We start from the raw sequence: 16,052 nt of genomic DNA, 5'->3' as shown, positions 1-16,052 counted from the left end.
TACAGTCTCGTTGAACAAATATGAGAATTCGGAATCGTAAATGTAGCTCAGAGGCCGGAGTTCTGCTCATCGTCGTCGAACTGCGTTCTCACGTCAGACTTCCTGACAGCGGGGCTAAAAAGATTTCAGCTCAGCCCGGAATGTTTGGGGAAACGCTTCTTCTTGTCGTCGGTGGTGGGCGAGCGTCCCGGCCGGCGCCAACAGGCGTTCTCGGGCCGTCCGTCAACCTTCTGTAAATATTTGGAGGCCGGCGTCCACGTTTAATCGCGTAAGTGGGGCGAAAAGCGTCACGTTTTCTGGGAACGGGCAAACGGCGCTTATCTAGGGGCGAGCGAGCCGCCCACATTCATCCTCTGTGACAGGGCGCGGCAAAACAGACGTAAATTTTCACGCGAGGTTTCTTTGGAAGACGTTGCGAGTCGTTTATCGGACGCAGCTGCAGAGCGCCCCCTCCAAAAGTTTTTTTTTTTAAACAACAGCAGCAGCTGATAGCAAATGAAACATGCAAAAGTGATGCAAGACGTTCAAAATGTACCCGGCAGATTTGATAAAGTTGCATAAAAATCTAGATGACATTTTTTGTTTGTTCGCCAAGGAATATTGATTTTTTTTGTTGTTCACAGGTTAACACAAAAACTACAAGAGGGACATATATTTGCTGGTTTACTTGTAAACTACAAAAGGGATTTTTGTGTGTTTTCAGGGTTCTGTGACCCCCCCTTCCCCCCCCCAAAAAAAAAAAACTACAAACGTTTTTTTCCTGCTAGCAGGCTTATTTTTTTAGTTAATTTGTTTACATAAAACACCACACAACAATTCTACATGGAAAACGAAGGACCTTTTTTGCGTTATGTTTTGCGACTTATGGTTTCGGTATAAAAATGGTCATGTAAAAATGCTACAAAAGTCATTTTCATCCTTGCAAGATTGCGTGGAAAAAATACAATTCCAAATTTTGTTCGCAGTGTCACGAGGCCGCCACAATTTTCATTTTTCTTTTTTTGTGTAAACACGTAGAGGAAAAACTACAAAAGCAAATTTGTGCATTAGCAGCATAACATGAACAACTACAAAAGCTATTTGTGGTTTGTTCACAGGATTACTGGTACTCAAAAATTGGACAGGTTTTATTATTTGTCAGGGTGACACAGCAATTACACAACCAACACTGCAACTTTTACTACCTTTACATACCTGATTGACTTATCGTTCTCAGTTGTTTGCTGTTCAGAGAAAGAGAAGAAAGGGGAAAAAAGAAAGATGATCCGCCATGTTGGACGGGGAGGTCACGCACTTCCTATACAGGTCAAAATCAGGTGTGTGACATGCCAGACAAACGAGAACGTGCACGCACACACACACACCCGAAAGGGTGGACAACTTTTTGACAAATGGCTTTTGCAGTTACTATAGGGCATTTACATCTCTTTGGTGCATAGCGCCACCTACTTGGCAAAGGAACTTTGTAAGCTACATTTTTATCGTCTTGTATTCAATCACATTCAAGCTTCTTGTCCTTGTTTGCCAAATTATGGCGACAAGTGTAATGCATTATGACACCCTCGTTTACCATAACGGTTTCAGAGTTCATTGTCAACACGCTGCATCCGCGTTTAAACCAATAGACGGATGTTTGCTTCGTGTGATCGTACGAAGCAGCTGAGAATTCTGGGTAAAGTAATTTTAAAAACAATTATTTTCAGGCAGAACCCGTGAAGTGCAAAAATGGTTCCGACAACGACTACAGTACAAAAAAACAACAACTTAACGTTAAATTCGAGGCACTTCTGGTCAAGCATGGGAAACTCTGGCCTGTTTAGTGCTACAACAGCGTCCTCGGTTGATCACATGTGAGTACTACAACAATTTAAACCCAATTTATTCCGCGCATTTTCAACACAAAATTTCAAATCTAACCCGGTGTGGTACCCTAAACATGGTTGGTTATATCCGCCCAGAAAATAATCAAGGCTTTAGATTCTATTATTGAGTACCCTCCCTTACATTGGGCTCAGCCGTACGATTTTTTTTTTTGCATGTCAGTAAAATTAGAAAAGCACGTGATAGAAAAATTAGTTTTCGGTGAGGTAGTTCGGTTCAAAGAGAGAAACTCAAAAACACGTGGTAAAATACTTTTCTGAAGGCCACCTTAATTTAGTAAAAAATATTTAGTCTATGTATCTTGGAGACGTTCCGGTTAGACTTGTTTTTCTTTCTGGATTCACGAAGCCTTTGTGAGTGGCCCGTTCGAAAAATTCCGACGTGAAGAGGATGTAATACTCATTTGCGGGGATGGTAAATGTGATAATTTCGTTTTCAGGGTTGTCACTTTTCTTGACTTGCATTCAAACATCTCTGCTACAAACAAACTACAAAGTAACAAAGCGGACAAAGTACAGTAATCCCTCGTTTCTCGCGGTGAATGGGGACCGAAATCACCCGCGAAAAACGAAAGTCGGCGAGGTCGTGAACACCCCCGGAATATGTATCTGTACATGTGTAGGAGTATAAAAAGTATTTAGAAGGCCAAATTAATGGTATACATGCATGTAGAAGTAAATGTTTGGAGTAATTAACATTACTTAATGCTATATGCTAATATATTTAAACATGTATAAATTAGGTTAGTGTTTGAATAACAAATTACAGTAAACATACATTTACTACTGTATATTTTGCTCTATGTGACTCACGGTTTTGCTGACTTGAGCTGCCTCTCGCGGACCTTTTGGAGACTTTTCTTTTTCAATGATTGAAAAAATCCGCGATAAACGAACCGCAAAATATCACTGTAGAAGGGGAAAAAAACAGACGTGGACTAGCGTTGGTTTGTTTCGGTGCACCACCAAGAGAAGACCCTGCTTCTGCGAGGGGCTGCCTTTTGCCACTTTATTAACAAGCAAACAAAAATAGATCTGAATTTGATTTTGTTTTCCTTCCACACAGTAGAATTATCTAAGTAGAGCAAAATCTTCCTGGAGCGCAGCCCCAGGAAATGGCAAGTTAGCTTGATGCTAATACATGTATGTAAGTATGTATGAGTATATTCACACACAAATACATACAAACATAATTTAATACAATATAAAGACTGCTTGTATGGCTTCCACGAGGAGCAGTTTATTTACATTGTGCGTTTGGATTTGAAGCGGCTGGCTGAAGGCAAGCCTGACACCTGGAGTCCAATTTGGCAGTTAGCAAGAGATGTCAATAAAACATGAGCTACTTTAATTTAGAAGGTCAAAGTAATAACGTCTCAAGGACACCTGAATTTACAAAGCGTTTTTGCGAATGCAGGAGGAAAGTAGTGTCAAAGTCTAGAATTTGTCAAGAATTTTCATGAAAAAACTAAAAAGGATCCCGTAGCCACTTTCATTTAGCAACATGTCTCACATAACATAACAGAACTGAACAGAAAGTCTCAAGGAGCAATTTCCCAAACTCAACACAAAGCCGACCAATCGCGGGCAGAATGCATTACGTCTCAATTTGAGGGGTTACATTTTGATAAACGATGACACGGAAGATTGAATGAAATGCAAAACAGGCGATAGGGAATGCTAATTTGTGAAGGGAGAAATAAAAATCCTGGATGCTTGTGTTTTGACTTAATATTGTTGATGGCATTCAATAGTGATATTAATCAAATACATTGAAATTCAAGCCAACAGTAGCACGTTTGCTGTCGCTTTTTAAAAAAAATGTAGCAAGACCGCATCTTTAGTAGATTACTATTGGAAAATTTCAGTAAAATCGATTAAGAATAAATTATTTTGCTGACAGCTCGCACTTCACAGCTCATGAGTGCCACATGATTCGTTGTCGCCACGACACGATCTTTGTCGCCATCTGCTGGCCAACTCTTTCAACAGAAGGAGGCCCTTTTCATCCAAACATTCTTCTTGCGCTGGCGACCGGCTCACTTGGCGACGTCGCCCCGTAGGCGCCTCTCGTGCTGTCGCTTGGTGATGACGTACTTGAAGAACTCGTAGACGGACCAACTGATGGCAGTGGAGGGCATCTGGTAAATGACGCGGGCCTGCACACCTTTGAAGAAGGCCGCTGCGCCGCCCGCGCGGTAAACCGTCCGAAAGGCCTCGCCCAGCCCGGAGATGTGACGCACAGCCGGCGCGCCGCCCGCGTCCGCCTGGAGGACGTGCGCGACCGCCGCCTCCTGCGTGTTGAGCAGCGTCTTGCAGACGTCGAGCGGCGTGGTGGCGGCGCCGGCCAACGCGCCCGCCAGCGCCCCCGACAGCATGTGCGAGGCGGGATGGTAGTGTCTGTGCGGGTTGAGCACCTCCTGCAGGTACTCGTAGGTCATAAAGTGGAGCGCCTGGAAGGGCGCGTTCATGGTCAGCTGCGTGGTGTAGCTGCGGTAGAAGGCCGCCGGACCCTCCCGCCGTAGCGTGGTGCCCACGCAGTTGAGCACGCCGCAGTATGGCGAGCCGAACATCTGGATGCGCTGCTTCACCACTGTCGGGAACAAACAGGATGGAAACGCGCCCGTTAAATCGGCAATTCGAATCGCTTACAATTTGACTACGGTTCGACAAATCGGCGGCCCGGTGGCCCAGTGGTTAGTGCGTCGACCTCACAGTGCAGAGGTCGTGAGTTCGATCCCGGCAACGGCCTTCCTGTGTGTGGAATTTGCATGTTCTCCCTGGGCCTGTGTGGGTTTTCTCCGGGTGCTCGGCTTTCCACCCGCATTCCAAAAACATGCATGGCAGGCTGATTGAACACTCGAAATTTTCTCAAGGTGTGAGTGTGAGCGGTTGTTAGTCTCTGTGATTGGCAAACAACCGGTTCAGGGTGTCCCTCCGCCTACTGCCCGAAGATGGCTGGGATAGGCTCCAGCACCCCCCCCCCCCCCGTGAGGATAAAACAGATCGGAAAATGGATGGATGGATGGTTCAACAAATATTTTGTTGTTGTTGTTGGACGATTCTGAAATTGGGCAGAAATAAGGGTGTCCCCCCCCCCCTTTTAAAAAATATATATAAGTAAGTAAACTTTCCTAATGCTTACAAAAAATATTATGGATCTTCCCAATGGAGAGGAATTTTCATGTCCAAATACCTGCATTATTTTTTTATTTTTTACAACTTCTGCCGACTATTATTTTGAAAAGACCTTATAGGAGCCGACTAATCGGTCCGCCCGGATAATTGACATCAGTTGGAAAAAGTACATTCACCGGTTCCAATTTCACCTTATGTGTGCGTTTACCTTCAGCTGGGTTCATTATGGCGTCGTGGATGACGGTGGCCATGCAGCCGGCAACCCCTGCACAAAATCACACGTTACAATCGCACGCACGCTAACACGCTAAAGACGAACAGGACACACACACACACACACACACACACACACACACACACACACACACACTGCGACACCGACCGTTGGCAAAGTGGCTGTTGGCGCCGGGGTGGATGGCGTTGCTCAGCGTGAACTTGATGCGCTCGTAGGAGGAGAAGTAGAGCGCGTGGGCGGGACCGGCGCCCATCGCCAGCACGTTGATGCCGCGGATTGGTCGCCACAGGCCCTCCGTGCGCACGATCTGTCGCAGGGCGTCCACCACGTTGCGGTAGCGCGCCTTCGGCTCGGGCCGCAAGCACTGCATGCGAGTCTAGTGCGGGGGGGGGGGGGGGGGGGGACACAATTTGATCAATTATGAGCGATGCTTTCACAAATGAGTCACCACCACCACCCGAGGGGAAGAAAAATATTCAAGTTGAGGCCTGGCGGAGCGATTTCAGAGCGCTAACCGCAATAGGCCAACATGCGGGAAAAACGCGCTTACTTCCTGCTAAGCAGCTACGCTAGCAATTCCAAATATGGGCAAGGAAACACTATCGTCCTCGGATGCTGTGCGACGCTTTAAAGCCTGGTGTCAAACTCAAGGCCCGGGGGCCAGACCTGGCCTGCTACAGCATTTTACGTGGCCCGCGAAAGCAAATCAAACATGTCCACTTCTATGATGCTAGCTAAAATCTCTATCAACATTTAAAATTCTTAATTGAATAAATTAGAGACATAGTGTAAGCATTTTCTTCTCATTACGGAGAACAATAGTTGAATAAACTATTATGATTTTTTTTAATGGTTTTTTAATATGGTTTCAGTCATAACGACCCTCCTCCAAGGGAAACGGTAACTAAAACGCGGCCCACGACAAAAATGCGTTTGACACCCCCGATTTAAAGGTTACTACCTAATCAAGTCAAGATGGCGCCCGAGTAGGCAGCCGTCGGCAAGTGCTCTCATGAGCCTTGCTTTTTTGTTGTTGTTTTTTTGGGTTTGTTTTGTCACTTTGTGTTTGTTGTTACGTCGTGTGGACCCGATGTGGACTTTTTTCAGCATTTTTTTGGCCATGACATTCATCGAGGAGGAAACTCTGTGCTTGGTGGTTGCGCCTTCTCGGCAGGATGCTGTTGAACGGTCTGCGGCTAGATGGACGTAAGGCTTGAGGAGCCGACGATGAGAAGAAAGGAGCATTAGCGCCGATGTGGAACTGGGAGTCGCGGCTTGGAATTGAAGCGGATTTACATTGGACGGGAGATGTGAGCCAATCTCTTTTTCGTCAATGGACGCTACAGCTTCACGGTTGCTTTCAAAACTTGGCTTGTAGCAGACGTGTGCACATTTTCAGCAGGACGTCTCTGATCCACTGGCGAAAGGTCACTTTGATCCTCTCCTCTTTCATCTAGAACTGCTTCAGACAACAAAGTTTGACTTCAAAATGGCGCCGCGTGAGTGCCTGCCTTTCCAGCAGCTCCTATATTTTGTTCTTCTACTTCTTCCTTTCATAACTTTGCTGCTGTGAATCGGCAATTTCTCCATTGCGAGACTAATAAAGGTTTTCTTATCTTTCTTATCTTCTTATCGAATGCCTCTTGGAGGTAATGGTCAAATTAAGGTATACGTGCGGCACATGGAGTTTCTATCACGTATTCTGTGATTAGATAGTGATCATTATTTGATTCGATAACAATGACGCACGATGAGTTGACGAAGGAAAACCGATAATGATTACGTTTCGTCGACACAGGGCTCTCGGAAGGAAAAGAATCAACTTTTATTCATCACACAAATCACAACGCATCTCGCAAGGTAAATTTCAACACCGAGGAAATTTGCAAAGGCATTCTTCAGGTTGGGAAGTCGGGCTGATGACTCGGTGCCCGGGCAAAAACCCATTTTAACCACTTCCTTGTTTGACTCTGGACGAAGCCACCAGTCACGTTGACGTTCACGGTATCTCATAATTGTTGTCGTATTTTATGAGGTACGAGTCAGCTTTACAGTCCCTGATATGTTTTTATTTCATTTTAATGAGTATGGTCATTAATGAGCTACTCCAAACAGCTCGTGGACAACACACGTGTCATTTTCTTTTCCTTTTCAATTGAACCGGCACCGAAGCAACAATCAAATCTGAATCATTTCTTTTTTTTTGTTTTTAATGGGCTAATTTTGCCTTTGTGCCAGTTTACAGAGTCTAAAAGCTCTTGGTTGGTCTTTGGTGTGACCAAAGAGCAAGTTCATGTCATCATTCAGATAACTCACTGCTCGCGTTGATTAGCCAATTGACGAAGCGATCAATTCAGGGGCTGCTATTTTTTTTATGGGTTGATTATCGTAGATTGTAAAAGGTGAATCAAAAGTTTATCTTCTTCCCCAAAACGAAAGTTCAAACACACGCCAAGGTTCGTGGTTACGTAAACTTTAAAGTTACCATATCATATCGCAATTTGAAATTGGCAAGACTTCCTTCACGCGTCTTATTCCCCACCCCAAACGTATAATTTAAACGGACTAATTTGCAGTTTAAAAATGATTCTCATTACAAAGTACAGCGAACCTCGCGGCGGTTTATGTGACGGTAATACTAAGTGCAGCGATGGGGTTAATTTCATATGTGGCTACATTACTAAACAGAAAAAAAAGTACAGAAAATGAAGGTGATTTTGAAGTGTCAAGTCAAGTCAACAGTATTTATGTCCGACAATGGACGCACGCTAGTCCAACACGCCACGAGGAATAATTGTCTGCTTTGTTTATTAAATTTTAACACGGCAAGGGGAATTTTATTCTCGGCTTATTCAAAATCTGAATTTACACTTGTGACCGCTTGAACATTGTTTCTCCACAGCTAAATGCCGGTAAACTGACATCGCGGACAGCAAGGTTACTTTGCAAGCCTGTTAGCTTGTAGTCAGTCGAGCTCAGGGACACGTCGGGGCTTACCCGCTTTACGCAACACGCATTTCGGTGACATCTAGTGAAACTTGAACATAAAATGAGCAAGTTGTGGTTAACTGTGCGGCTGTGTGGTATAATACCTTCACACAATCGATGGGGTACATAAGGCAGTGCTCCATGATTCCAGCCACGGCTCCGGCCAGCATGTGGGTACCGGTGGTGGTTCCCTGGGGTAGCCCCTCGTAGTCCACGTCTGCCTCGGTCGAGCACTCCGCGGTGGCTCGGTACAACACCGGAGAAAGGTCCTGCTCACCTGACGCCCTCGAGGGTAAACCACCGACGAATCCTCCCGTGGCGCTCAGTAGTCTGCCGCCGAACCATCGAACGCCGGTCCCGGTTTCCGCTCCTGCAACCTGGTTGTCGACACATGGCGTGTCCGGCGATGTGCGCCGGGACACGAAGCCGCCACCTTCCATTTGGTTGGGGGATTGAAAAAGAAGCCCGCCGGTCTTGCTTTCCTGGGACTACGACCCACCGCCGCCGCTGATGACCAGGTTGTCACTTGGCGGGTCGCTCATCTGAAGTGGAGCTTCCAGGAAACGTTAGCAAACCACTGGGCAAGACGCGTGATGACGTCAGATTATGTGTAGCAAGTGATTGGATGAGAAGACACCCATTCATTTACAGCCCTTTTCATTGGCCAGTGCGCGTTCTTCAACAAAGGCGGTCTGAACAAAATCCCCTCTCGAATGAACGCATCATAACATAATTATGCCATTAGTGATGCAAAGTCGATAATTCGGCGCCACCTGGCTGTGTTCGTAATCGTATTTTATGACTGCTGGTATAAAACACCTGATAGTGAATGTATGCGTCCAAGTATCCCCTCATCAAGGAAAAACATTTTGGAATGGAAAAAAACCCCAAGACTTTAAAGTTTAAACACAGTGCTGTGTCTACAGTTTTTTTATTGATTAAACTTTGAAAATCGATTTGTAGTGGTATCTATTGGACTGCAGTATTTGGAAATACGCAAAAAGACTGTTACAAATAAATAAATAATGGACTTAAATTAAGATAAAAATTTGTGCACATAAAATAATTATCAACAACACAACGCGTCATTGGGATCATAGTTAGATATGTTCTCAAGAAGAAATCCCTAACTTAATTTTAAACGAGTGGAAACGAAAAATAAAAATATCCTCGATACGACGATTTAAATGACATTTGAAATGTCACGACCCCCCCCCCCCCCTCAAGTGCCTTCACGTAGCCCCAGGGCTACACGTTCCCCCAGTAGTGGTCGAGAATCTGTTCAATCAAACGTATTATACATCATTTGACATTCGTCAATGTATTAGCCGTTTTTCCTACGGCACTGGAATGCAGCTCTCAAACTCAACCGCGTTTCCTGTGACGTAATTAGTCGTGCCGACCGGAAGTAGAACATTCGGATTCTTGTTTCGACGGTGTTCTTTGTCGCCCCGTTGCATCACACGAGTGTCATACAATCGTTTCAGTCGATCCACTTATTTGTTGGTCACATTTTTCTGTCGGAGGAACAACGAGTGTCGGACCGTGTCGCCACAGCCGAGGAGCGGCTTCTTACGGTAGGTTTTAAATGACGACACGCAACGCCATATGGGTTGCTGAAATGCCAAGTTCCAGTTCTGGACGCGCAGCTCAGCTGGAGCATCTTTTTGGCGAGTTGTGTCTTGTTTTCTGAACAGAAATAGAAAAGCTAGGCCACTAACGCCAACTGGAGAGTTTAATTATTATTATTTTACAGCCTGTCAAACAACCAACAAGCTGTTCGAAAGAGAATATGTCAATTAATAATACATTACATTGATACACGATCAACTCGAACTTGACGAAGCACTGCAGCTTAACCACTGCAATTTACAAACTAATAAACGACCGATTGGAACTAACCAATTGAATAATCTGCCCGACTGCTGCAATTAACCGTCCTACCGTGACTGACTAATAAAGTCGATACTTGAAACAACCAATAAGTTTGACGATCTATTAGTTCGGGTCGCACTGGTGTTTGTAACTGTAAGGAAGACTGCAAAGGAACATTTGGACTGTTCTGGTAGTGAAACGTTTTCAACACAGGTCAGAGTTGTGGGTGGGAGCCTCAGCGACCATGAGGTGACGACTGTGCGCTTCAACAAGCCGGCGTGGTGGACATATGGCACGGTAACACTTCTCCGTCGCTTATCGCCACGTGTTGGCCCTTACGGCTGCCGTTAAGATCTTTCTTTCCACCGGGACGTCCGGTATTTTTCTCAAAGGTCCATAAGTGTTGCGTGTGTGTGTGTGTCCAGGATCACGTTGTGGTTTCTGCCAGCGTCCTGGTACTGCGGCGTAGCCCCCAGGCAGAAGCTCCTGCTGTTGCTGCTGCTGGCCGCCTCAGTCCTGCTTCTCCTGGGCACCCACCAGAGGCTCCTGTGGGCCACCCGCAGACCACATGGGACTCACTTCAGCAAGTGAGTGGACACGTGTTCATTGTGGTTCATGCAAAGGCTTGTCCTTGGTGTAAGCAAACAAACACTTGTGAAAAGAAGCGCAGGTGTTTTTATTCGCACGGTTTCTACCGTAGAGGCACGGCGGCGTCAATTTGATGACCGACGCCCGCCCCCGGGGTTGTTTCCAGGTACCTCTCCAGCGCCGAGTCCATGGAGGCCACTGACGTGCGGGACGCGGGCCTCAACTACGGCGTGGTCGTGGACTGCGGTAGTAGCGGCTCTCGCGTTTTCGTGTACTACTGGCCCCCGCACAACGGAAACCCTCACACGCTGCTCGACATACGACAGATGAGGGACCTTGACCGGCAGCCTGTCGTCAAGAAGATTAAACCGGGTCTGTATTTGTATTACTTATTTAAATTGACTGGGTCCATGTTGAAGTGAGGGGAGGAGCTTCGTCAAAGTTAGGCAAGAGTCACCCAGGCCGCGTCGCAGCTCACCTTATTTTTCCGGGTTTGGCGTTGTGATGTTGGCGACGTGAGCCTCGGGCCACTTGAAGGTCAATTTTAGTTGTCCAGTAGAGGGCGCTGTGAGGCTCCAAAGACGGCCTGCTGAGATGGATGTAAACGGATTCATCTGCGGGATTCGTATTCTGCACCTTTTTTGAATAGCGTCGGCACAAATGTATTTCCTTTCAGGTATTTCCTCGCTGGCGACGTCTCCAACGAGCGCCAGCGACTACCTGTATCCTCTGCTCGGCTTTGCCGCCGCCCACGTGCCCCGGAACAAACACAAGGAGACTCCGCTCTACATCCTCTGCACGGCGGGCATGAGGCTGCTGCCCGAAAGGTATTTTGTTTGGAACTCTCTCACCGTAATGACTCCCAATGACTTCAAACCGATACGATCCGATATTATCTCCTGTAAGTCAAGCAATCGCTGCAGCTAGCAAGCCCGCAAAGTACCAGCTAGCGTAACTAACCAACATACTACTCGTAACTACCGTAACCAACTACTCACGGGAAGTAAGCTATTAGTAAAGTTTTGTGTATTTTGACTTGGTGCAGCCAGCAAGTGGCCATCTTGGACGACCTGGTGAGCGACGTCCCTCTGGACTTTGACTTTCTGTTTTCCCGCTCTCACGCTGAGGTCATCACTGGGAAGCAAGAAGGTGATTATAAAAAAAAAACCAAAAGAACATTTTTTTTTGGAGTGGTGGATGTATTTTTGCTAGGAACGCATCTCATTATTTGCTGAAAGAACCTATTGTAGTTGCAGTTTTTTGGGTTTTTTTGGCAATGCATTAAGATGCCACAAGATGGCGCCAAAGACGTGTCTTACAGAAAAGTAATGCTTCGGTGCCACCTTGTGGAATATGTAAGCAATTATAAACCTTTTGGGACCTCACCCAAGCACTGTTTTTCTATTAGACAAAGCTTTGGCGCCATCTGGTGGCATTTCAGGGTGTTTCAGAAAGAGCACAAAAGCAGCGAATGGTTTGAATTACAAATAGTCGACCTATTCGCATATCTCATCACGGTTTTAACATCTAGCAAATAGGCGGGAGAGTTCAATAGCATTTTTGTGTCCGTCTAAAGGCGTTTACGCGTGGATCGGCATCAACTTCGTCTTGGGCCGCTTCGACCACGCCGACGACGGTGAGGGACGCCGCGCGAGCTAACGTACGCCTCGCAAGGCTTCGAGCTAACCTCGGCGTCCTTTTTTGTGCTGCACAGAGGACGGCACGGTGGAGGTGACCACCGGCTCGCAGCACCAGCGGCCTATCAGCCGCCGCCGCACTGTGGGCATCATGGACATGGGCGGTGCTTCTCTGCAGATCGCCTACGAGGTGCCTGGCGCCATCACCTTCAGCTCTCCGCAAGAGGTCAGAGCGACGCCGCCGTCGCTGCTAATTACCGGCTAACGTACGATCTGCTGTAACTGGGCTACAAACTAAATACTGTCGCTACGTCAAACTACCTGAACAAACTACCGCCGTGAAGGAATGAAGTAACTAATTTCACCACTGCACCCTGCTAACGACTGTAACCAGCTAGCTAACAACTTTAGCGCAAAAAACAAGTACTAAATGACACAACCAGGTTAAAACTGCTGAGGAAAATTAGCTTAACGCTAGTTTTGGTGCTTCAGGAGGAGGCGGGCAAGAGCGTCTTGGCCGAGTTCAACCTGGGCTGCGACGTGGAGCACACGCAGCACGTGTACCGCGTCTACGTCACCACCTTCTTGGGCTTTGGCGGCAACATGGCCCGCCAGCGCTACGACCAGCGCATCCTCAACACAACGCTGGAGAACAACAGGTGCTTGTTCTCGGCCTCATAATTCATTCTCGGGTTTTTAAATCACCGCCCCAAAAAAATCGGAGTTTGATTTGAGTTCAGAAAAAAAATCCGATTTGGATTTTTTTTTTTCTCTCCAAACATCTGATGTGGGCAACGGGCCTTCAGAATCCGTCAAATCCGAACCGTTAACGTATCATCAGCATTTTCCCGCCCTCCGATCGATTGTCCAAAAACACCGCCCGTCGCCATCCGCACATTTTGCATTCATTTACCGGTAAGAGCCCCTTTTCGTGCCGTGGGTGGTCCAGGTTGCTGAACGCTGCGACGGGCCTGAGCGAGGACAAACCCTACCTGGACCCCTGCCTGCCCCTGGCCCTGCCGCACACGGTGGTCCGAGACAACCTCACCGTGCACCTGAGAGGCCAGGGAGACTGGGCCCGCTGCCTGGACGCCGTGCAACCCTTCCTGGGCCTCCACAACGGCACCATGACTGCAGGCGGCATCTACCAGGTACCGCGCATCCCCCCCCTTTTTTTTTTTTTGTCCCCCCCGGCTATCAAAATGTCAACACTGAACCAAACCATGTCAAAATATCCATTTTGGGTAGGACGAAAGTTGTAGTCGGAATTATCGTTTGTGTTTTGAGGCACCCATCAACTTCAGCAACAGCGAGTTCTACGGCTTCTCCGAGTTTTACTACTGCATGGAGGACCTGCTGCGCATCGGCGGAGAGTACGACAGCGACAAATACTCCAAGGCCGCCACGGTAAAAAAAAAAAAAGATGAATAGAAAATGTGTCCTTAAGTTACCTGTTATTTAGAGGATTTTCTTTTGTCTCGGCAATGTAAGGAATTCTGCGCCACCAGGTGGCCGACATTGAAACAGCGCCTGGACAAGAAGCTCTTCTCCCAGCAGGCCGACATCGACAGACTCAAGTACTCGGTCTTTTCCTTTTCCTTTACCTTGGGAAAGACAACCGAGAAAGGAGGAGCAAAGTAGCAATTTTTGGAAGACAATCCTTCCATACAGCGCAAATCGCAGCATCTGTTGGAAGCTGGGGCAGATTGGCAAAAAAAAATAAAAATAAAATAAAAAATAAAAAAAAGCAACTAAAGACAAGAGACCCTGTGATCACCTGTGGACAGTCGCATAAGAAAAGAAAATCAGACCTGTTCTCTTGCTTCTATTTTTTTTCCCCCTTTAGGTTTCAGTGCTTCAAGTCGGCGTGGATGTTCCAGGTTCTGCACGCCGGCTTCCGCTTCCCCAGCGACTATCGCGGTCTGAGGACGGCGCAGCTGGTCTACGACAAGGAAGTGCAGTGGACGCTGGGAGCCATCTTGTACAAGACGCGATTCCTGCCACTCAGGTACACAAAAACGTTTGGAAAGCGCCACCCTCAAGGGCCCTCGGAGAATAAATACAAAAATGGTCGACTTCCCGTGTCTGTCTGGGTCTACTCCTATTCAATAAGTCTGCCAAATTTCTGGTTACTCAAGAGAAACTGGCTCCGGGGTGAAGAATTTTCCAAACATCTGTCGTGTCATGTTTAGGGACCTCCAGCAGGAGGCGCTGCGCCAGAGCCACCCCAACTGGCTGCGTTCTTCTTTCGTTTACAACCACCACCTGTTCTCGCTGTGCCTGCTGGTGGTGGTGTTGGCCATTTTGCTTTACATCCTACGCCTGAGACGCATCCACCAGCGAGAACAGCGGCAGGCCGACACGCTGGACATGCTCTGGGCCGACGAAGGAGAGGCGCTCATACCCTGACCATTCACAGCTCCTCGCTCCGGAATCACCACGTGGGGATTTTTCGTCCGTATGAATCCCGATCGAGTGATCGCGCGATGACGTCATCCTTCTTGTCCTACACTTGAATGATTCCCTTGTCAAAACGTTCTCGCCGGGGTGGGCAAACTGTTGACGTGCGGTCCTGCTCGTTGGAAAAAAAAAAGCAATGCGTAACCTGTAGTTGGTTAAAAAAAACAAAAATTGTGAAATTGGATTAATTACAATTATTCGTTTTGAAATAGACATCATTGCTCTCAAAAAATTTTCAACATTTGTCTTAAACCGTGTAGTTGCAAGAAGAATGAAAATCATTTTCGTACGGCTAGCTAGTTAGCTAGCTATCTCAAAAGTAGTAAAATAGACAACTTTCCACATTTTTCAAAATGAGATTTTATAAAATAACTGGTTGGTTATAATCAAATTATAATTAACGTGATGGAATGATTTTATTATTGAAAGAATGTACTCGACATACATATTTTAAGGGTTTTCTTTTTAATCGGTTAATTATAACTCCAAATGAAATGGAAAAAGCGATCAAGTGTGATCAACCTTTGCGGATTAGCATCACGGCTGACCATCTAACACAGACGTCAATTTAAAAGCTGAACAAGGATATTTTCGTTTTTTTTCTTCCCTCATTGGCATTGTGAAATGAAGTTGTAGCCAATTAAGCTAGCGGGCTAACGACAACCGATCTGTCGGTCTCTCTCTCCAATGAAGTTGGCCCATGTCCCTTTTACAGAAGTTTTGTTGAGTTTGTCCACCCCCTTCGTTTGTCGTTTGACAGACAAGCGATAACATCTTGATCAAATGTTTTGATCCAAAGCTGCTGTTGACTCTTAATGACTCTTTTTGTACATTGCTTTTTTTTGCTTGGCCAAAAAAACAACAAAAAAAAAGTAATTTGTCCAATGGATGTGGGCACGGTGCAATAGTGGGGAAGACACGATTCAAATGTGAATACAAATGATTCCATGCCAATAAAACAAAGTTTTTTTTTAATAACCTCTGTGTCCCCCTTCAATTGAAATGAAAATCCATCCATTTTCCAAACTGCTTGATCCTCACTGGGGTCGTGGGGGGTGCTGGAGCCTATCCCAGCCGTCTCCGGGCAGTAGGCGGGGGACACCCTGAATCGGTTGCCAGCCAATCGCAGAGCACACAGAAACGAACAACCATCCACGCTCACACTCACACCTAGGGACAATTTAGAGCGTCCAATCAGCCATGCATATTTTTGGAATGTGGGAGGAAACCGGAGCACCCGGAGAAAACCCA

The 16,052-nt window shown here is 46.5% G+C and overlaps 2 protein-coding genes across 2 annotated transcripts; one reads left to right on the top strand and one right to left on the bottom strand.

Annotated features, from left to right (window-relative positions):
• Nucleotides 1-2,824: 2,824 nt before the first annotated feature.
• On the bottom strand, nt 2,825-8,879 carry LOC127612889 (mitoferrin-2-like). Its single transcript, XM_052083715.1, has 4 exons — nt 8,346-8,879; nt 5,401-5,629; nt 5,227-5,283; nt 2,825-4,473 (listed from the first exon to the last, which is right to left on the bottom strand). The coding sequence occupies exons 1-4, from the start codon at nt 8,679-8,681 to the stop codon at nt 3,920-3,922; spliced, it is 1,176 nt and encodes a 391-aa protein (XP_051939675.1). The 5' UTR covers nt 8,682-8,879; the 3' UTR covers nt 2,825-3,919.
• Nucleotides 8,880-9,613: 734 nt separating this feature from the next.
• Nucleotides 9,614-15,772, top strand: LOC127613408 (ectonucleoside triphosphate diphosphohydrolase 7-like). The gene is made up of 14 exons (XM_052084427.1): nt 9,614-9,818; nt 10,330-10,413; nt 10,542-10,703; nt 10,871-11,076; nt 11,381-11,531; nt 11,750-11,853; nt 12,281-12,340; nt 12,419-12,567; nt 12,834-13,000; nt 13,291-13,492; nt 13,629-13,748; nt 13,833-13,918; nt 14,188-14,349; nt 14,534-15,772. Exons 2-14 carry the CDS (start codon nt 10,406-10,408, stop codon nt 14,748-14,750), a joined length of 1,794 nt encoding a protein of 597 aa, XP_051940387.1. The 5' UTR covers nt 9,614-9,818; nt 10,330-10,405; the 3' UTR covers nt 14,751-15,772.
• Nucleotides 15,773-16,052: the final 280 nt, after the last annotated feature.

The sequence above is a fragment of the Hippocampus zosterae genome, chromosome 13 (genome assembly GCF_025434085.1).
Source record: "Hippocampus zosterae strain Florida chromosome 13, ASM2543408v3, whole genome shotgun sequence".
In the NCBI taxonomy this organism is placed as follows: Eukaryota; Metazoa; Chordata; class Actinopteri; order Syngnathiformes; family Syngnathidae; genus Hippocampus; species Hippocampus zosterae.
The sequence above is the reverse complement of the archived record's forward strand: the minus strand, read 5'-3'. Positions and strand labels throughout refer to the sequence as shown.

Coding starts and splice junctions, on each gene's coding strand:
- LOC127612889 (XM_052083715.1), bottom strand. CDS start 8,681: ATGGAAGGTGGCGGCTTCGTGTCCCGGCGCACATCGCCGGACACGCCA. Junction 5,630..8,345: donor ACCCCATCGATTGTGTGAAG/GTATTATACCAC, acceptor CCCCCGCACTAG/ACTCGCATGCAGTGCTTGCG. Junction 5,284..5,400: donor CAACAGCCACTTTGCCAACG/GTCGGTGTCGCA, acceptor GATTTTGTGCAG/GGGTTGCCGGCTGCATGGCC.
- LOC127613408 (XM_052084427.1), top strand. Junction 10,704..10,870: donor CATGGGACTCACTTCAGCAA/GTGAGTGGACAC, acceptor GGTTGTTTCCAG/GTACCTCTCCAGCGCCGAGT. Junction 13,001..13,290: donor ACAACGCTGGAGAACAACAG/GTGCTTGTTCTC, acceptor TGGGTGGTCCAG/GTTGCTGAACGCTGCGACGG.